The following is a 23267-nucleotide window of genomic DNA, read 5'->3' as shown; positions in this document are numbered from 1 at the left end:
CCTGGCCCTCCTGATTTTCTGCCCCCATAAGCAGGGAAAACTGGTTGCCTTACCGCAGATGTTAGACGAGCGAGAATTTCATCACTGCTTTCTTCTGAGTCTTCGATTTTCTGATGAGACCTTTGAAAAACAAAGAATGATTTCCTCTTAGTTTTGGCTGCTCAAGCTTATCTACCAAGTTATAGGGAACACATGACAAACAATGGTATTATTGTTTAATACATGAGTGAAAGTACCCATGCAAATAAGGTGGTGTCAATAATGCCAGGAGACCCAGCTCTGTTGCAGCCCAACTGTTCCTTCAAAATCAATTAGCAGGAATCTCTTCACAATATACCAATTAAATCCTGAGGATCAAGTTATTTGTCTCCAAATGATATCACAGAATAGTTCTGATACAGGAGATTTACGAATATAGGCATGTCTAAATCATAAACAGATGTGAATGGAAGGTGGTTAAGTACCAAAATTCCCTCCTAGTCTAAATGAAATCCAGATTTTGAAAATCTGACACATGAATTTCCCACTACATTTGAATTTCACCCAAAACAGATTTGTTTTGAAATGGTCTATTATAGGCCTAAAATGGTGACAGGAATTACATGCAATACAATAGCAGCAGAAGCTCTTCACTCTTTTTTTAAAATACCATAGCCTATACCTGAGAAAGCTCTGAGCTCTCTCTCTCTCTCTCTCTCTCACACACACACACAAAGAGAAGAGAAAATGCCACAGCCCAGTTGAGAAGCCAAGAAAATTGTGCATATGCTAAATAACTAAAGAGACATATAACATATAATATAGTATAAGATCAGTTTGTCTGTTTAGGGAAATCACCTTTGTAATGTAACTCATGAAAAAATTTTCACCACACAAATATATACACTAACATATAAAATTATCTATTCTTTTTTTTTATTGAAGCATATTTGACACACAATATTAGCTTAGTTTCAGGTGTACTAAAATTATCTACTTAAAGCAAATTTTATAAAATGACATTTTTTTCTGGGCTTGGTCAAAGAAAAAAAAATTAATGCCAACTGAATGTATGTAACTGTCTCCCAGATCTACTCCACGGCAATCCCTTTCGACACCTTCTGTGGACTCGGAGGGATTGCTGGTAATTGCCCGGCAGGGTGGTGTTCTCGAAGGGCAGCGCAATGATTGATTTCAATCTCGGTAACTGCAGGGCCGGCTCAAGCGCTTGCCTTGCCGGGCAGGAGGGCTAAGGAGAAGCTCTTTAAGAAGGGAAAAGCAAGTCGGATCAATTCTGGCATTGGCTTCCTGTTTCTATGTTTTTAAAACCTTTCATAGAAAAAAAAAAACAACCCTCTAAATCAGAGCAGTGGATGATAAACCACTTGCCTTTACAAGAACGGCATGATCTGGGTACAAAGACTTGATTTTGTCAAGTCCCTTAATGACCTGTGCTGCAAAGTGTTTGAAATGTGAGCTAATTATCCGCCCAATAAAGACAGTGGAAATTGAGCATTATAACTTCCCGTATTCCCCAAAAAGTAAACTACCCTGAAAATGAATACTTTGAACAATGAACTTTATTATTAAAATGATCTATTCACAAGGTTTCCATATACATGACGTTCTATGGAGAAAAGATTTGTAACCCTTTATAACCTAAGCCACCCAACCAGGTTTATAGGGTTAAGCTGAGGTGACTGAACAGATGTGACAGGAAATCAAGAGCCAAATGCACTGGGCACAAGGGCACCAGCAAGGGCTTCAGCACCCGTCTGCATCTGCAGTGAAGCAGGGGCTGATCACGCCGGCTCCTGGTTCTCAGACCCCTGCACATAGCTCAACGATGAGTTCACAGGCATGAGGTATTTCGCACCAGCACAGATGCCATCATGAACGTGTTTTCAACAAACAGCTGAAAGGAACTCCGAATTCCAGGGGAAGTCCTTGTGTATGTGACTGATAATGGCTACTTTCTGAGTAATGGCTGAGCCGCTGATGGTTCATTGACAAATAATTTAGTCCCTGTTCAGGAGCAAAGCTACCTTTGGTCATTCTTCCAGCACAAAACATGCCTTGGCAAAAAACGTTTCTGAAGGAAGTATGTGTAAGAAAGACAGAGATGACCTCCCAAGAGCTGTCCTGCAGCCCTCATCCCATTTTTATCACCACAACCACCACGACTTATGCCCAGAGCTCTTAAGTCTTTCTCCAGCCCCCGAATCTCCCCTGAGCTCACCTTGTTTTACCATCTGCCTTCAAAGGAGTGCTGGGGGGCAATTCCAGGAACCTTATTTTCTATAGTCTCCTTGAAGTCAACATAACTGACATTGTACTCCTACTGCCTCCTGCCTCTGCGGGTTCCATAAGCACCTCTCATGACTCAGCTCCATGGTCACCCTGTGGCCATTCCATCTGTTTCCTTCAGTTTACCTCTATTAAGCCTCACTCACCACTGAAGCCTTTTACTTCTCTTGCACAAATTATTTTTACTATCTTCTAACCAACTTCTTTGTCTCTGGATTCTCCTCTTGTGCCCAATCTCCTATAAATACCAGGATTATCTTTTTAAAACTGAGACCTGGTCCTGCTTCTCTCAGAGTCCAAATCTTCAGAGATTATCCTACGGCCTTCTCAAAGTCCTAGAATTCGGAAATACTCTTCCTTTCCCACTCATGTGCCCTATCCCCCTCTGCACCCGCAGGCACCTCCATTTGACCTGGCATAGAGTAAGGTCTTAGGAGCGGGTCTGGTGGTAACCGGTAAACAGTGGAAGAGCTTAGAGAAGGGGAAGGGTAACACCAATCACCCTCCTTCCTTCCCCACCACTGTGTCCCCTCCCCAGCTCTCTGCCAAAATGCCCAGAAATACCAGACTCTCTTTCCCCAACAAAGGCATTTATTAAATTCTGATTTTATGTAAGTAGAGGTCAGTGCAATACAGTGAAGACAAAGTTCTCCCATGTCAGATCAAAACAGGTAACGAAACAGGGCAAGGGGGAATAAAGAAAAGAATCAACTGTAATACTTGCCTATTTTCCCATTATTACTCAAAGGGATCAGTGAACAGGAGAGGAAGAGAGAAGCTCTGTGTGGTTTGTCAGTGGTTAGAGAAGGGAAGCAGAGAAACCCCGGCTGGAATCGGCAGTGACAAGTGACATGAGACAGAAAGAGACCAGCAGTGACCCCAGGAAGGAAGACCCATCCCAGAGTGTTTGTGCCAGCAGGAAGCTCCGGCCCAGCAGGCACCACAGATTTACGAATTCCCATGGCTGCTTCTCAAGGTCCCTGCTTACCAACAGCCCATGCCAGGCCCAGTAATTCTCCAACAGAAAGTACTGAGTGCTTGTACTTTGGGCAGATGTCTTCAGTAGTTTGAGAGGTCTGCAGTATCTAAGGGTGCCAATGTGAGGATACAGGAATGGCAAAAGCTGCCTTTGTCCCTTCAACCATCAAACAGAACACATTATCATTCTAACCAGTCCCCAACAAAAACAAAACCAAGCCAACCACTGCCTCTCTACAGTCTTCCTCACCTTAATCAACGACAATCCCTTCCTTCCAGCTAGAAGTTATCCTTGATCCCAGCTCTCTTACACTCTACCCACTATAGCCATCCTGAAATCTTATCAGCTCTACCTTCTAGGTGTATCTTCCATTTGAGCACTTCTCACCACTGCTAGCACCACCACCACTATTGTCCCAGACACCTAACCTCTTACCTGGACCCAGGAGCCAGAGTGGTCTTGTTAATATGTAAGTCAGATCACGTTCCTCCTCTGTTCAAAATCCTTAAATGACTCCCCATCGCCCTCATATAAAACCGAAGTCGTTAGAGTTGCTGACAACTCTCCCTCCCTTCACATTTGCTTTGCCTTTAATGCTCTACCTTAGACCTCGGCACTGGCTATCCCCTTGACCTAGCACTCTTCCCTCAGATATGCACCTCACTTCTGTCTCACAGCCTTGAGGTCTCTGTCAACTTCTTTCCTGACCCTTATCTACATATCTCTCATTTCCTACTTTATGTATCTTCATAAAGTTTTCTACCTTTAACCAACCTAAATCTGCTTAATTAGGACATTGTCTGTCCTCCCCTACTTGACTGTAGGCTCCAGGGGACTAGACATTTCGGTTTTGTTCATGATTATATCCCCGACACTTAGAACACAACCTAGTCCATTAGAGGCATTCAATAAATAACTGTTGAATAAATTAATGGAGTACCTGAAACTTCAAGGAATGCTCCATGAATCACTATCCCAGGACTACCACTGCATAAGGTATTAGCTTTTTATCTGTAGTCAGTTCAACGGAAGGACCCTGCTTCTACTCAAGAACACTTTCCCTGAGCTGTTCCATCGTTCTCCCAGCTCCCTGCAGCAGTTCTATCTTTCAGGGGCCTTCTCATCATTCAAATCCAACCATGACTTTCTTATATAAAATACCAAAGATGTGCTAACTCTGAAAGTATCTTAAAGTAATAGCATTACAAGGATCACCCCCCCCATCTTCTTCTAAGGAATAACAGTATAGATGTAATAACAGTTTACAACCCAGCCAATTGTTTGACAGTCATTTGCACAATTCATCCTGCAGCAGAAAAGTAAGTCCCCACCCAAGAACATCTCTCTGAGTTCTGACGGCTCAGTAGTCACATAGGGTTGAGTTCTAATAAAGAGCCCCAGGAGGCAGCACCCGGGGGCCATTATCTGGGCAATGGAATTTATTTTATACCACTCTGGCCCAGTATAATTTCTAACAACTTGGATTTAACTGGTATCCCTGCAGGGCTTCCCAGAATGCTCTTAGTGAGAATTCCTTCATGAGAAGTAGTATAATGGGTTTGAAATTATTCCAATGAAGTTCTTAAAAATAGAGCTTGTCATACATCTTCTATATGAGAGACAGAACCCACACTCCTCAACCAGATTTTGGCCAAAATATGTGCCTTAAGATTCAAGAGCAACTAAAACTCTCTCGGAGTTGGAAAACCCTACTTCCTTTTTAACTGGAAGAAGTTTCATGGTATTTTAGGGTAGAAAACTGGAGGCATTTTATTATGGAAATATTATCCAAATAATACTTTACATTTATATATTGATACTTCAAAAACGCATGGGTTCTGTCTGTCCATCTGTGTCTCAACATTGAATAGCCTATGTGGGCTGCCAAGAGCTACCACTATGCATAACATTGTTCCTTTAGGAAAATGTGTTAAATGTCTATTTTATGGTTGCTGGAATTGCAGAGATCTGGAGTCAAGTAGTTCAAGAGGTGGAGACTGTCCATAATTGGCACGTGCCAAACCAGCTGAGTGGTTATCCACGACCTTCCAGACGCACCTGTGCCAATACTATTCTGAGCTGCACATTACAAAGAGACCTAACACCAGGAGTTGTGGCCTTGGTCAGCTTTCACGTAAAATGCTATTACTGCTCTCCCAGGGGCTTCGGTTGTGTCTGAGCGCTTCTTGCATACACACTACACATCAACCTTCACATTAAACAGAGATATTCTAGATTGGGACCCAAGGAGGGTGGGGAACATGCCCATCTCCAAATCAGAATTCTAACAGGGAAGAGTCTGTTCTAGGGGGATGTCAGGCAGGCCTGTTCACTACTTCCCACCATCACCAACCCCCAAAGCCGGGCTGATGTTGAGCTGTCCTGTGCTGTCTGTTTGGTTTGGAGGGACTGGAGGGAAATACAATATTTAGGATGGACCTGAGACTACCTCTGCTAGAGGCTGATGAAATTCTAGGGCATGGAAAAAACCAGAACCAAGACAAACTATACAGGAATCTTTCAAACACGATCCCACAACAAAGAGGAGATGCATAGCACACACACATAGGGAAACAAAACAATCAGTGGGTTTAGCAAAATCCACCTTTAGGATATTCTGCCAACACAAGTGAGAGTCACTTAGCCTCATCTGCTGTTGTCAGAGGCCACTTCTTGGGAGAAGTGATACCCAGGGTAAGGTTCGGATGGATAAGGAGTGGCCCTGGAGTTGCAGCAGGATTACCAGGACAGGGAAGTAGGAAATGGCAGGAGATAAGGCCAAGGCCAGACCAGTCAGGGCCTCATCTGATACTGCTTAAGAGTTTTTGTTTTGTGCTGAGGGCTATGAACTTCGGCTATAAAACAAACAAGAAGGATGGAGAAGTAACTAGAAGATATAAAATCAAAGGTTGGTTGGTTTCTTGTTATTACGATTAAAGGAATCATTTGTTTGCTGAAAGGGAAGAGCCAACAGAGAGGTACTGAGAAAGCAGGAAAGGGAAGTCTCCAAGGAAGGGTAGGACCCACAGCCCAGAGAGAAGAATGAGTTTTGAGCAGAAAGAAGGGCTCCCCCTCCACCAAACTGAGAACAAATGATGTTAAGTCAACAGATGATGCTACAATTCACATTCTCCTGGGACAACCCAGAGTCTGTTCTGTACTTGCTGACTGTCCAGCAAGGAAACTTCAGGGCCTTTCTCTTGCAGAAATATTTCCTGGGCCAGATTTGAAATTTTTCTGTTTTAGAAATCACTGATACCAAGTCCTAGACACTACCAAAGAGAATGCTCTTCTAGGAGCACAGACTCAATCTCCACCACATCTAACACCCACTGATCCCAGAAGAGTAAGAAAGTCCACTCAAGTACTGTCCCTTCTCTAACATCTATATTCTGGACACATCTATTTTGCATAACAAAGCAAATTCTTATGACAAAAAAGAAAAAGTGGGATGGTAGAAAAATGAGAATTAGATTTTTCTTGTGATCTTTGATATCATGAATACAACCTTCTGTTCAATCTTCTAAAGGAAAGTTAATTTTTCACAGGATCAGGCTACTAGTTGTGCTTACAGAGGCCATTTACCAAACACTAGTAAAATGTGAATATGACGGGTTTCGCTGGGGTCAGGATATATAGCTATATATTCATCCAAAACTGAATAAAATTAGTTATTATTGATATTTTTGCATTTTACATTGAAGATTTGAGAATAGTTAATATTTAATTAAGCAGCTATATTTCAAATGCTGGCACAACGAGGCCTGAAAGTTCAATTTTTGTTAAAATTCCTGTACTACTCTTAAATAATTATGTACTCTGATAAAAATAAGCAATCTGTTTCCACATCTAGAATAAGCCTTTTCTGTAAACAATGGAAATTTTGGAGGGCTTAGTGTTTCCTTGGGAGAGGGGGTGATGAGTAATAACAAAGACTAAGACCAGCTGATTTCATAGCATTTTTTTATACAATTTAAAGCAGCAAATGGAAATTTTCTTCACCTATGATTCTAACACAAAACTTAAACCAAGTTCCACCATGAAATTTTTTTTTGAGAAATACTCAAAAAAATGTTTATTCATCCAGTATTTATTTCCTCTTCCCCAAAGAGCATAAAATGAGAATCTAATTAGGAAAAGTCAGGAGTATAAAAGGTAGGTTTGGGACATAGGAATGGTGGACTTGAAGTTGATCTCCACTTAGAAGATGTTAATCGAGCACCAGTTCAGAAACTAAGGATGCCAAAGGATTTCTCACCTTGCTTAAACATGTCAGGTAGACAAGGCAAAGTTAGGCGGGATAAGGACACGGAGTGGAGGTGACAGGGTGGAAGGTGGTGGTGGCATTAGCATATGTAGGGTGCCAAGGAGAGACAGGGATCTGAATTTTGGAAATCACCACAGTGGGGAGGATATTAAATAAAGGCCTGCGTGAGGGCACCGCCAGAGTAAGAACAGAGAAAGAGGTCTTAGGACTGAGCACCAGGACACTCCCCCTTCAGAAGTCAGTGTTTCCGAAAGTAGTTATTATTATTATGCAGGTATGGTGAGGCCAACAGACAAGGAGATGACTGCCACTGAAAAGACAGGTCAGTCTGGGGAGAATTAAGGTCTTAATAATAATTGAGTCTTCCAATCCATGAACATGGAGAGATCCTCTTATTTAAATCTTACTAGATCTTTTTTTTTATATCAGACTCATGAAGTGTTTGACATACAGCCCTTGCACACTTTTTAGATTTGTACCTAAGTATTTCACAGTGTTTTTTGTGCTAGTACATAGAAACATAACTGATTTTTGCATGCTGACCTTGTATCTCATGACCCTGCTAAACCTGCTTATTAGTTCTAGTAGGTTTTTTGTAGATTCCTTGGGATTTTCTACTTATATAATTAGGTCATCTGCAAAGACAGGTGGCTTTCGTCTGTCTTCTAGTCTGTATACCTTTTATTTCTTTATCTTGCCTTATTGCACTGACTAGCGTTGAAGAGAAGTGATTAAAAGGAGATGTATTAGCCTTGTTCCCTTAGTGGGAAAGTATTCAGTCTTTCACTATTAAGTATGATGTAAGCCATAGGTTTTACGTAAGGTTTATCAGACTGAAGAAGTTTCCTTATATTCCTAGTTTTCTAAGAATTTTTATCCTGAATAGATACTGAATTTTTTTAAATGTTTTCTCTGTATCTATGGAGTTTGTCGCAGTTTTTCCTGTTAGACTAAATCTGGTGAATTATACTGATTGATTTTTAAACTACGACCTGTTTTTCATGATGTACTATCACTTTTATATATTGCTGGATCCCATTTACTAATATTTGTTGAGAAAGTTTCGGTTTTCACATTCATTTTCTCTTTCTGAACTTTGCCCTAATAATGCTGGCTTCATAAAGGGCTTTACATGATTTACATAGGGTCGTATCTCCGGAGGGCCAAGCACAAATTTGTACTTCACACGAACCTGATGCTCAGTGTATGCCTGTTGAGGAAGAGTATTGGTGACAAGTGGTTGCCTTTTCCCAGACCTTCTTCTCCCTGCCCCTTTTCCTTACCTAGAAATGAAGAGGAGCAAATTCACTTATCTAAGGACTCCGGACTCCCTCCCAAATATAAATGTTTATGAAGCTAAATGTATGGCATTTCAGGAATGTCAGCCAAGTGGTAGTAAGTACCATGCTTGATAAAATCTTCATCATAATGGTATTAATCTGATTTCTTTACATAGTATTTTACAACTTTGACTTAATTACCATTCACATTTCCTATCACTTAACCAAGTTCTTTCTGTATGGCTGACTTTATAAACGGTAGACTTCAACTCTGCTGTACATTTGCCTCATCTTTAGAACTTGATATGAAGTACTGATATGATTGTCTCAGCTCTCCATCCCAAGCCTGGTTCAGTATTTCTCAGACTATGCCTCCTTCTTTTTGAAAGGATCATGGTTGAGAACCACTGCCATAGAGGTCACTTCCAAGTTCACCTTTTGCCTTCATATCACGTCACTGCCACCAAGTACAGAGGCCTGTTCCTTTGGCAAGTTACGTAACCCGCCTTGCCTCAGCTCCTTCATCTGTAACTTCAAACTCCTGTTGTAAAAAGTGTTAATCATTACTGCTACTATTGATTTTATTATTGTTGTCACTGCCAGGCCAGCTTAGGCCAAGTGACTAAGCCAATTCTTCCCCACTTTTTAATTAGGGAGACCCCTTTTCCATAGAAACGGATCACAGACCCATGAACTCTGTACATGATGATTAAGCAAACACACGATAAAAGTGTTAACTGTGAATTCAAGCAACAAACTGTATTTTATTTATTTCAGAACCAACGATACACAGTTAAGTCATTCTCTTTATTCAATGTAAAGATAATGCTTGTCTTCCCTATGGGTCTACACCCCCCTGTGCTCCATCTGAGATGTGCTCCCCACTCTTAAAGTCTGAGTTCCTCTCACTGTGACTCACCGTTCCAGCCGCATCAAGCTGCCCTGCGCAGCCTCAGCATGCCACCGCTCCTTCTGACTTCATGCCCTGCACACTGTGCCACCTACCTCAAGTACACTTTTGCTTGTCTGCCTAGAGCATGAAATAATGAATGCTAATAAATTCATCTGTTTTCTGTTTTTTTGTTTTTTTTTTAAGAGGGGGAAGAGAGAGAGAGGGAATGGAGGGGAGGGTCAGGGAGAGAGAGAGAATCTTAAGTGAGCTCCACGCCCAGCATAGAGCCCAATGCAGAGCTCCCGGTCACAACCCTGAGATCATGACCTGAGCCGAAATCAAGACTCAGACGCTTTATCGACTGAGCCACCCAGGCGCCCCGCTAATAAATTCATCTTAACCCACTGGACTGAGCTTTCCCTAGAGCTGGTTAGTTAGGAATCTGAAGGCTAAGATACCATTCAATTAAGTGCACTGTTAAATAAGAGTAACAACAATGAACAATAGTTAGAATCAGGAAAAGTCAGGCTGGGACGCTATGAGAGGGAGCTGTTTCAACAGAGGTCAAGTGGCTGAACAGGCCAACTGTGGAAGCCACAGCCAGACCCCTCAGGAGCATGAGCAATGCCAGGAGGTACACAGGAAGGCCCATCAGCCAGGCAGGACCAACAGACGCTGATCCAGCCAGCATGGACAAACCCAACTTGTGCCAGCCCCAGGCTCCACAGCAGATGCCAACGGAACACCCCAGTTATACTTCAGGGATCATTAGGCAAGTGGCTGCCCATCCACTAGGCAAAATCAGTGCGGATGGGAAAGGGCCCACCCTGACAGGAGAGCCTCCTCTACCAGGCTTCAGAGACCCGAACCACTCCCCACATACCAGATGTCGTCTTGCTGAGGAACAGGGAGTGGGCACAGACTGACCTTTTTACCAAAATAGGCTCCACAGCCTTTTAAATTACCTTATTAGAATAATCTAACTGGATTAGACTAAAACTAGGGGCTTCTTTCCCTTCTTTCTGGCTACCTAGCAAGGCGGAGGCTCGCGTGGACAATCAATAACAGTTGCTCAGAGGACAAATGAAGACATAACATTTTTCTTTACATGTCTGCGTGTAGCCCGAGCTACATTTCAGCAATCCTCTAGAACTCTTTAAATAACAGCTTAAATGTTACCTGCCCTGTAACTGGAGGATACAGTTCTCGTGTATTCGAGGTTCATGGACTCCGTCCATTCAGAGCCCTACCGCTCCCACCCCTGGTAAGCCGGCAGCCGCTGTAAAGGCAGCTGAACTGAAACAGCCAAGCTTCCTCACAGAGTAAATCCTCCAAGTGCTCACTAGTCCTGAAGGAACTATCAGGCTGCCTTCCTCTATGCTGTCACTTCGGCATTTCTAACCAACCCCCAACCCACCCCTCCACACACAATTCAAAAAAAAAAAAAAAGTTAGAAAAAAGTCCATTCTGGATGACTTGATTTGGCTTTCGGTTTGAATAAAATACCATGACTGCTACTTTTTCTCCCAGAGATAGTACCCTCGACACTCCTTTCAAATTATCTACTCAGTTTGGATGCAAAAGTTATTGTATAGAATAGGAGGTTTTTTCCCTCAAATTAGCCCAGAAACCTGCAACAGCTTCATTTGCTGTCCTGCTTTAAACATTTTTCTAAATGGAAAACAAAAATCCACTTTAAAAAAAATACATTTGTACAGAATTGTGTTTACATAGAGATGTTAAGTGGTTTCCTCACATAATTTTAGAGATTTAGAAGACAGCAAACTAGAGGGACCTAATGCAGAACCACATACACAGACCTTAATAGCCTTCAAATATCAAAAGGCTCGTAAAAGGACCACAGGACAGGATTTTCAGCTCCGGAATAGACGACGCAAGTTAATGAATCAAGAGGACTTTCAAGGCTATTTCAGTAGAATTGATAAAAATGGATTAAGAGAGCAGAATGGTTAACACAGGACTACGAATGACACAGAAGAATGGAAAATTTTTTGGATGCAAACAGCAAGAGCCATTACTTACCAGAAAGACTGACAGGAACTGCAGACATTGGAAGTTTTGTAGTCAAGGTAGGACTTGGGCTCCCCCTTGAGGGGTGGGTAGAATTCTACTAGATAAGGAAAGAGGCAGAGGAAGGAGAGGAGTACCACAGGGGCAGGAGGGAATAAATGGGTGTGAGATGGGGGTCAGAATGAATGGGGATCACCAAAAGAGAGCAGAAGTTAAATGGGAATCACATGCATCGAGCCACAGGAAGGCTGCGCCATCACAGCTGGAAGAGGACAGTGTCCCTGGGCACTTTTCTCTGACAATAATTTCTTCCAAGTCTGGATAACCTAAACCTTGGCTTTCCAAAATTTAGCCAAAAATTTTATCCTAGCTTAGAGGTTTGTTTGTAACTCTAGCATAGAAAAAAGTTATTTATTTGTAATATTATATACAGATATTTTATATGTGTATACATCTATCTCCTGCCATTAAAGACTTGCAGTGGTTCATTAATTTTATCTTTTTATAGTTAGCAGTTATAATATGGGACAGATGGATCCACAGCTCCCCAATGACAACTGCCCCAGAGGAATGACCACACCCAATGTACATGTTCACACCACCACCATCAACAAAAAATCCACCGATTAAAGCACATTTACGGTGATTCTCAACTCCAGAAGCATGACATTTCTGTTCAGTGATCGGTGTGACAAATGACTGCAGATAATCTGGAATTAATATTAGGAACCAAATTTTTGAAAATAATTTTTAGAATCTAGAGTGGACTCAGGGTTTCCCTATAACAAGGTCATCTCACTCAATGGCATTCCAATCTGCTGTACGCGTCAGGGAGAAAGCACTGGAGCGAACTCTGAGGACTGCCTGCAAGTTGATTTCAGTTGCCCTTATGCCCCTGGTAACCCATGCACACCCATGCGACTGGACACTCTTCCATCCTGCATGCAGGACAGGAAATGGTTAAGAAGAGCTACTAGAGAATGCCAGTCCCACGGCGTCAAAGCAAGTCACAGTCATCTCTAGCTTCCGAAGCACACACTCCTTCTTGGAAAGCTTGTTAAAGTTTAGTATGATACTCTTTGACTTCTCTCAGGAAATTCTGACCTCTATTAAAAGCATCTTATACTAAAGACCATCTTCTGTACTTAGACAACTGAGTGAAGAATTACACTCGAATTTTGCTTTACCATTCCAAGGTCCTCTATGTGCGGTGGTGGTTGTAATGTCAACCATTTTGGAGTCAGTCTAACATTTTTACAGTTTCTGTTTATAGTGTCTCAGAAGGGGAAGCTGGAATGACCCCCATCATTCCTGGAACACACCCTGGCAGGTGTTAAAAGAGTGGGTGTTAGAGTCACATGGACATGGATTCAAACCATAAGGTTCCACTCACCACTCGTGTGACCTTAGACAGGTCACCTGACCTCTGTCCCTCATTTTCCTCACAAAATGGTTGACAATAGTAGTAACTTCTAGAATTCATCTGAAGATGAAATAATATAAAGCAGTTAGCATAGTTCCTGACATAAGATGTGTTTCTACAATCAACCTATTAGCATGGTATCTCATTAATATTCTAACATTTATTTCTTTTCTAGAAGGCTGGATTAACTGTCCAGTATTTTTTTTTAAGAGTAACTCATCTTTGTGATGATTGTAGGTGTTTCTCCTGGAACCTATTTTCCTACCCATGAGATAAAATGATACCACTTGCCCTGCTAATGTTAGACCCGAGAGTCAACAGCATGGGAACGTATTTTGAAAACTGAATATGGAAAAGTTATTGATGGAAAATTTTAATCTGAATTTCATTATTCCAAAATAAGCTTATCATGAATTCCACGGAGAGATAAAGACATGTCAACAGCACCATATCATGACTCAAGCCCTGTTCCCAAGTCTTCTCTAATGAATTTTAATTCATTTTAATCATATAGTGATTCACTATCTTCATGTGATAGTGATTCACGTGTTTTAATTTGCCAAATGTTGCTTCTTGCTTATTTTCAGAAAGGTCTGTTGAGCTCTTTCCTAGGAAAGTCACGATTTGGAGAGCAGATAATATGTCAGTTATTATTTTATTTCAACCTCAGCCAAATCATCTTTACTCCTAATTTAGCTCACTACTCACACAGTGATGATTAAATTAGATGCAGCATGGTGCAGCTGGCGAGGCATGAACTTCTGGGATTTGAATATCAGTTCAGCCATTTTTTAGCTGGATTTAATTTCTAGCCATTTCTTTTACCTTTCTGAACTTGCATCTGAGAAATGGGGATGGGACAGCTATCTCTTACAGGAGATGGTGACCTTAAAGAGCAGAGCACAGTCCCTAGAAACAGGAAATAGTCTCTAAGTGAGAATAATTTTATATTAGAACAAAAGAACATCTACTTACAGTTCACAGATGCCAGCTCTAGCAGGAATAAGAGGCACAAGTTGCAGTAAAAGTTTGACACCATTCTGCCATTCTTCTTCTCTTTCAAATTCACAGTACAAGTAGCTACATTCATCAGAAGAAAACTGGTAGAAAACATAGGTATCTTGAAAGTATAAATTGTGGTCCACTGTTGGAAACCAAAAAGAGGAGGATCTGTTTTTTTAAAGTCTATTATTTAGAGAGTCATAAACCAAATAATAAATTGAAAGCCCTACTAATTATTAGGGAGAACCCAGGGGTAGGACTATAATTATATAGTCTAAGTCCATTCATGTTCACAACCCCATTGAATTAAAAGGGACTTCCTGACCAACCTACTTTTATTACTTGAGGCTTTAGCCGGCATATGCATATGTACTTTATGACTCTTCTGCTTCACAGACAGGTGAAAACGGTAGCAATTCAGAAAGTGGGGAGAATTTCTTGTGTGTCTCCAAGCAAACGAATATATTTAATTACTTGAGTGATACACAAATACAACACTATCCCAGGTTTTAAGCCCATGGTTCTCAACCGGGGGCAACGGTGCCACCCCAGGGACATCTGGCGATGTCTGGAGACGTTTTTGGTTTTCACTACTAGAGGGTGCTACAGGTGGGTAGAGAAAGTGATACTGCTGAACATTCTATAATGTACAGGACAGGTCCCTTCAAGAGAACTATCTAGCATAAAATGTCAATGCTACCATGGCTGTTTTAAAAGGAATCAAGAATTGGAGACTTATCCAAAAAAAACCACTGACACAAATATTTTTGCTCACCAGAAACATGAACCTCACAAGCAAGCTGGTAACACTCCTCAAAGGTAGTTACTGCTTTTCTAAGAGGATCGGGTGCTAGGTATTAAGAACTCACTGAAATTATACCCACATCCCCATCTGTGCTATACTGGGCTTGGGGTATGACTTTCTGAACCTTACTATGCTCTGACACTCAATATTTATTACCTATGGGGACAAAGGGGCTTCCTGGTGACCAACTAGCACCTGCATGATAGAGCTAAATAAAGAATCCGGATTACTTGACTTCTAATTCTTTAATTCCCCAGGCTCAACTAAGAAAAGAGCTATCTGCCATCTATTTTAGTTGCCATCAATTTTGTGTTCTGTTTAAACAGCTAATTTTCATAGGTCATATCTCTAATTGTTCATGATTAGTCAATTAAAATGGCATAACATTCCACTCATAAAATCAGTTTCTGATAATTATTCTACGAACACTTAGATAACTCACACATTTAGAGCAACTAAAGATGTCACTGATTAAAAAAAAATTGTGAGCAGCCTTTTAAGTAGAAGAGGGGGTAAGGGAGAAGACTCTGAGACATTAAGTAGTCTATGAATCAGCAAGTACCTAATTATTTTCACAAAAGGTGTGAGAAATAACAATCGAAAGATGACTGGTCACTTTTGTTTATAAAATGTGAGAGAATGCAAATATTTACCTGTGAAAACAATTTCCATTCAGGCTGTAATATCCTACAGAAAAGCAAGTAAGTTTTGTTCTGGTGGCTTAATAAAATAATGTTTCCATGCTTTCAAAACATGTAATACTGACCTGATAGCATAATTCCCATATCCAGTAGGAGCTGCCAGACCCCTATGGCCATAGATCTGCACTGGACAAAAGGACAGTGCTCTAGAAGCCAGTCTACCAGCTCTGACCCAACACAGCTCCTCCTAAACAAAAGGAAAGCCATTCATAGTAAGACACTGTTGCGCTCATTTGCCGAAGAATTGACATTTAATATCATCCTGGTCATGTGCTTTTTTAAACAAGGGACTCAATAATAAATGAACAGGGACCTCTTATTCATCTTTCTGATTTCAGCTAAAATATCACTTCCTTAAGGAAACTTAGAATCATACCCTCTTATACTTTTGCTTCAAATCACCTACCATTTAGTAATTACACATTTTTCTGAATGAATAATAGCTGCTTTCCTCACTTCAGAATCATTTTCAGGATATCAGGGACTATGTGTATAACTCACTGTTAAACCCCAACAATTAGAACATTCCAGGCACATAGCAAGTTCTCAAAAACATGTGTTTGAACAAATGAAGGAATAAATTCAGCAATCCTTTATATAAAGATAATCCTTCTGCCTTGGTAAGACTAGTACCTCAAGGTAATGGTGATAAACTTTTGTTCAACTCTTTATAGATTTTTATCTAGTCTTTTGGAGAACAAAATAACTCCAAGAACATTACACAAAGTTGGGACCATAGTGAGTGGTAATGAGTTTTGTTTGCTACTCTCCAAACATATTAAATCCTAAAATGTGTCCCAAAGAACAAATATGACCATTATTCTTTTTAATATTGTCTAAGCAATCTAGCTAAGCAGCCTAGATCATAAACTCATAGAGCCATAAACCCAGATGTGTGTGATGGATGCCACTAACCACATTCACAAAAATATCCCCTGTAATCTGTCTTAAAATACACAACTATATTCGAAGCATGCCCCAATCTGGGCATGAGAAGCAGTATTTTCATGCCTACTTTTTCATCGTTATCAGCCTCAGATGAAAACCCAAAAGAAGACAACTCCCTGAAATATGGTTTTCATTTGCAGAAATTTCACTGAAAATCATTCTCCCTTATGAAAACGTCATCAAAATGTTTTTTAAAAAAAGACGTATCATGTAAATGGCTGCCTTTATTCTATATTTGGTATTTAAGGAGCAAAACACATCAACATTTATTTTATTCCTAAAACAGAAAAATACTGCTTATTTCTCTGTGACTGGCCATGGTCCTCAATACCTAGAAATCACACAGTAACCAACTATCTGAAGAAATGCCACGAGGTACTACATTTTCAGGGGTAAAAGGAAAAATAAACTTTTGTGCTGAGATATTTGTTTTATGGTTTGGGGTTTATTTTATTTATTTATTTATTTTTTACCTCCAGGTGGGGCTTGGACTCACGACCCCAAGATCAAGAGTCGCAAGCTCTACCGACTAAGCCAGCCAGGTGCCCTTCCGCTGAGATATTTGAACAAATATTCCGGCTTTTGATAAAGCATCACTTTTTCTTCTTTTTTTTGGTGACGTGTCACTATTTGAAAGATACTCTAAGGCAATTAGGGCAATACCCGACACGTTTATTTGCAGGTTAGCATTAAGCCATTAGAAAGATTAACTGTCAAATAAATGGATGTGTTTTGAAAAAGGAGAAAACAGATCACAATAAACTAGGCAATTAGACAAAACAGTCAATATTAACTTCTAATTCTATAAGACACCTTTCATGTTAAAGGCTCAAAGTGTTAATTAATTCCTCAACACCTCTGTCAATTAGCCAGCATCTTTGGGCTTGTAAAGCACTTTTATCCCATGGATTAAAACACTGTATCATCATAATCCTTATTCTAAGAGCAATCCAGTCCTCGACCTGCTCTCAGTGTCTGACCACCCGGAACAGGGCACAACCAAACATTTACTAAGTAAACCAAACTGCCAAACTGCAAAAGGTGCCTAGACGGATGAGTGTGTTTGCCTTGCTCACAGGAGATGGGGAAGAAGTTTCCCAGACTGTGGCTTCTCAGAATGGTGTTTAGGAGCACCTGGGGGATTCGGTGAATGTATAGATTGATGCAGTGTGGCTGAATGGGACCTAGGTGATACTGGTGACTACAAAGCCTCAGTCCCCAAGCTCTACCTTCTCACTGGGAAAGGCTCACGCTGGCTTAGGGAGCAGGGCTGAGTCCACACGCTAAAACATATCACCGAGTGCTGCCATGACAACAACAGTTCGTCAGAGCCCCCCACCCCAGCCAGCAAGCTACTGTTTCAGTTGTTCCTGACCCTCTTCTCTACCCTCCAACTTTATCAAGTTATGTTTCAAATGTCCTTCAACAATCCATCTGCACCAGGGAAAACCCCACTAGGAATAGAGATAAACACTATCATTAATATCACCAAAGCAAACAGCATGCGGTGAGGTGCGCCTGCACTGAACGCCTACTCTCCTGACTTGCTGACCAGGGCGGCAACAATCCAGCTACCAGACCTAAGCCTACAGGACTTAGGGGAGAGCAATGAAGAAGAAAAGGGATAGATGGGAGGGAGCGATCTGAACACCCAGTTCCTACTCCCAGTGTATTTTCAGTCTTGTGCTAGATCCAGAAACCATCTGAGTACATGACGATCTAACTAGAGCTGCAATGAGACGGGAACATTGTGATACGGAGGTGATTAGCTACAAGGCCAATGCGACTGCTGTAACAAAACACTAAATATCATTTCAGCTCCAATTTCTGGAGCTGGAAATTTGATTTCTCCTCGTCTCCTTCTGTCTCTGGTTGCATTTTTAGCAATTCATTCATGGTACTGCAGACGGAACCCTAATCTCAAATGTAAATGGGGTGATGGTATTTAGAGACTTCTTTGGAGTCTCAGAAACCAGTATGATTTTTCCTACAGTGCAAAAGGAATAGAAAACATCTCAAAGTTCTGAAAGTAATTCTCATGTAGTACATGGGAACACTTCACCTCAATTTACCACCAGACAAGGAAAATGACTCATCCTAGGCAATCATATTAGCACTTTATCTTTAGACCCAGGGCACTAATCAATCCTTAGATTATGAAAGATAGGAAGTTCTGGCCCAACCACTGGGAATCTGAAATAGCACAGCACATGCTCTCTCTCCATTCTACTCCCACTGAACCCTAAATCTGTTCTAACTTGGACGGATGGTTCTTTTCCATGAACCTCATTAATGTACGTCTCCCAATGCTTTTTTCAATCTATATCCATGGAGACCACATAAAGCAACTGAGAGCAATGACAGATCTTACACATAGCCTTATGCGGTAGCTAAAAAGAATCGTAGGAGCCTGCTCACGGCTAGACCCAAAGCCTTATCCAACCAGTTTTTATTTTTTAAAAATGAAAAAAAAAATTAGGTTTAAAGTTGATACTATCATCTATTAAAAAAAAAATTAAAAAGGCTCTATGTAAAGTGGTCCAGCCATGACTGCAACTGCTCTTCTCACCTGTCGTGTCTACTTGGCCCAGGCTCTAAACTGAAGGTTCTCAGACCTTGGGCTATGAATTGTTTATGGTGGGGCGGGGTAAGGTTTTTCCAGGGGTTCATGAGTCCATATACACAAAAACATGCTTTTTCAACAGAATAGATCATGTCTTACACAGGTTATATTTTTCAAAACCTATATATGTACTAATGTGGGTAATTTAATATGGGATTTTGGGGCACCTGGGTGGCTCAGTCATTAAGTGTCTGCCTTCAGCTCAGGTCATGATCTCAGGGTCCTGGGATCAAGTCCCGCATCAGGCTCTCTGCTCAGCAGGGAGTCGTCTTCTCCCTCTGCCCCTCCCCCTCCACTCTTGTGCTCTCCCTCTCAAATAAATAAAATCTTTTAAAAAAATTTAATATGGGGGGCGCCTGGGTGGCACAGCGGTTGGGCGTCTGCCTTCGGCTCAGGGCGTGATCCCGGTGTTATGGGATCGAGCCCCACATCAGGCTCCTCCGCTATGAGCCTGCTTCTTCCACTCCCACTCCCCCTGTGTTCCCTCTCTCGCTGGCTGTCTCTATCTCTGTCGAATAAATAAATAAAATCTTTAAAAAAAAAATTTAATATGGGATTTTAAAGTATTAATTCATTGTAGTTCTCCCAACTCCCCTCCCACCCTTGCTCAATGGTACCTCAGAAAACAGATTCTGCCAAGAGTCTGATTAGAAAGTACTTGGTAGCACGGGATAGTAACTAGAAAAGAACATTAAGAAACTAGGGTATGGATAATAGTTACATATATGTATATAATAATCAAAAATTCATCAAGCTGTACCCTCAAGAATTGTTCATTTTAAATCATGTCTCAATAAAAAGGAGGTCTTTTTACTCAAATAGGTTGGGAATCACTATCCCCCAAATCCAGGCCATGATGAAATTTTTCCCAACTGTGACAAATGGAAAAAACAGGAATATTAACAATGAGTTTGCAATAAAACTAAATTTAGTTAACAAAATATCCTTTATTCTGAGAATCTTTGCTATTTTTTAAAAAAAAAATTTATTTATTTTGGGGGAAGGGGAAGAGGAAGAGCGAGTCTCAAGCTGACTCCACGCTAAGCATGGAGCCTGAGGCAGGGCTCGAACTCATGACCCTGAGATCACAACCTGAGCTGAAACCAAGAGTCAGATGCTTAACCGACTGTGCCACCCAGGCACCCCTTTCCTACTTTTTTTGGTGTCATGGATTCTAAGTATGCCTCCTATTCTTTATGGTATAGTGCAAACTCATTTCTGTAAGAAAAAAATAATGATAATAAATGCTATTTTTTTTCTCTTTTTGTCCTATTTTTATAACTTGGTTTTGGTATTGTTTGATATGGTTTAATACCTTTACTTGATAAAATAAAAAGCTGGTAATTCACTTTTGTTTGTTCTTTAAATGGCTCCATGAAATGAAAACATGTGTCCTAGACCTTCTAAGTGACCATTCTCTTAGTCCACCTTTAAAACTAACCATTAGCCCATCCATTTACTCATACCTCTGCCTTTATTCACAAGCCAAGGTGGAGAAACGCCAACCATTTGCCACCTGCCCTTCCCCCTCCTTGCAGTGCCAAGGAGGGGCTCATCCTCACCCGGCAAGTTAGAGCAGAATCCCTCTCCCATAGAATACAAGCTGGTACAGCCACTTTAGAAAACAGTGTGGAGGTTCCTTAAAAAATTAAAAATAGAGCTACCCTATGACCCAGCAATTGCACTACTAGGTATTTACCCCAAAGATACAGATGTAGTGAAAGGGCTATATGCGCCCCAATGTTCATAGCAGCAATGTCCACAATAGCCAAACTGTGGAAGGAGCCGAGATGCCCTTCAACAGACGAATGGAAAAAGAAGATGTGGTCCATATATACAGTGGAATATTACTCAGCCATCAGAAAGAATGATTACCCAACATTTGCATTAACATGGACGGGACTGGAGGAGATTATGCTAAGTGAAATAAGTCAAGCAGAGAAAGACAATTATCATATGGTTTCACTCATTTGTGGAACAGAAGGAATAGCAGGGAGATCGTTAGGAGAAGGAAGGGAAGAATGAAGGGGGGGGGGAACATAAGGGGGAATGAACCATGAGAGACTATGGACTCTGAGAAACAAACTGAGGGTTTTGGGGTAGGGGGGCTAGCCTGGTGAAGGGTATTAAGGAGGGCACGTATTGCATGGAGCACTGGGTGTTACATGCAAACAATGAATCATGGAACACTACATCAAAAACTAATGATGTACTGTATGGTGACTAACATACCATAAAAAAAAAAAAAAAAAAGAATCCCTCTCCCACGGATCTCCCAAGAGTCCTCAAAGAGACCTCATAAGGTCCCTGAAGAAGAGACCTATGCTTATTGATGTCCTAATACAGCACATGCCCAGTGCAAATATTATAAAACATCACATTTCAGAGGAAGCAGAGCAGACACTCTCTTAGGAACCCATCCACTTGCACCTGGAGATTCCATACCCTAACTTCAGAACCAGGAGTCTACTGTCAACAAACATTTGGCTGAGTTTAACAGAAAAATCACCATCAGTACCCCAACTAGACACTTCAAACAAACAAATCCTCCCAGTACTGATAGAGCCCAGCTCTCTGTGATCAAGGTTATGATTTCAGTACATTTTTTTTTTATTCAAGGAGAATTTTTGACAAGGTGTTAGAAAACTGTGTTACCTGTAAAATCCCTTGAGGTTCACTCTGTCCTTTATCAGGTCAGCTGCCTGAACGATAATAATATTCCTCAATGCTCTTCCTGCACAAGAAGAATTCTCTCCATAAATCTAAATGGAAAAAGACAAATATTTTCCGTAAATTTAGAATGATATGACAACCTGTGAGCTGCCAAGGGCACACTATATAAAAAAAATCATGTCCACATGCCGGAGTTTAAAACACTTTAGCCTACGTTAGCTACAGACCAACTACGACCCATTTTATTTTTGCTATTGGTCCACTTGTGCTATTAAGCTACAGTGACTATTATCCAAATAAACTGCTTTAACTATAAGTAATCTTTTATACCAAATTTCCAGAATAAAATGTTTTTTTAAATAGTGTTTCTATCAATACAGCAAATCGAAGTACATTTATATTACATATGACTCTGCCATATTGATAATGCATTCATGTAAAAGTCTCGGACGATGGGAAAATAACATTTTCCTATCTACTGACCATCTCATACTGTGACACAATGTGATAGGCTGTTGTCTGCTTCGCTTTTAAGCTTCACTTAGCTGCAGAGCTCATAGTTAATTCCAAGCATCCTGGTTTCATCTACTTCATGATTCTACCTGGCAGATAAAAATTTTACTTAACTTCCTTTTTCATCTTCTAATTCACCCATATGCATCTCTAATCCTTAGAGTCTGAAGGAGGGTACTCCTTAAATCTAGAGAGGTCCATGTCTGACTTTACATACTACCTGCTTTCTCTATAACTGGCACCGTCCTCCACAGTGCAATGCTGCTTCACAAACAAAGCTAAATAAAAACGAACAGTCTTCATGCTCATGAAAAGTAATATATTGGGAATGCATGCTACATCGTTTACTTATTTCTGGGTGAACTCTTTCTGCACCTACACTGTTTTGCACCTAAAAAATATACCTTTTCTTGAAGCAAACCAATTAATAGTATATGACTATGACTTGAGAGGGAACATTTCAACCCCATTCTTACACTTCCCTAATATTCCTATTATCACCTCCTAAAAACAACCGGATGAGAAAGCGTGAAGGGCAGGAAATGATTTTTTAACATGTTGCAACTATATACAAAAAAACAAAACAAAACAAAACAAAATAAAACAAACAAAAAAACTGCGATAAGTCAGATGACAGCAAGTACTACCCTAGTGTGAGGACTTGGGCTGGATGGGTGATGGGCACTAAGAAGCCACTTGTCATGATCAGCACTGGGTGTTCTACGTAAATGATGAATCACTAAATTCAACTCCTGAAACCAGTATTACACATATATTAACTAGAATTTAAATAAAAATTCGGAAGAAAAAAAAAAAGTACTATCTTAAAAGAGGTACAAATCAG

General features: G+C 40.7%; 1 protein-coding gene across 10 annotated transcripts in view; it reads right to left on the bottom strand.

The window, feature by feature from the left end:
- Positions 1-23267, bottom strand: part of RAPGEF5 (Rap guanine nucleotide exchange factor 5) — a 328587-nt gene that overhangs the window by 162759 nt on the left and 142561 nt on the right. For all 10 annotated transcript variants that reach the window (XM_087860981.1, XM_087860984.1, XM_087860979.1 and 7 more), the window contains 4 exons: positions 21893-21999; positions 15732-15853; positions 14134-14302; positions 54-120 (listed from right to left, as the gene is read on the bottom strand). In XM_087860981.1, the coding sequence (XP_087717107.1) occupies positions 54-120; positions 14134-14302; positions 15732-15853; positions 21893-21999 (465 nt within the window). The remainder of the gene's footprint in view (positions 1-53; positions 121-14133; positions 14303-15731; positions 15854-21892; positions 22000-23267) is intronic.

This window comes from Ursus americanus, chromosome 3 (genome assembly GCF_024610735.1).
Source record: "Ursus americanus isolate L20-20 chromosome 3, mUrsAme1.1.p, whole genome shotgun sequence".
Lineage (NCBI taxonomy): Eukaryota > Metazoa > Chordata > Mammalia > Carnivora > Ursidae > Ursus > Ursus americanus.
This window is presented reverse-complemented; position numbering and strand designations above follow the sequence as displayed.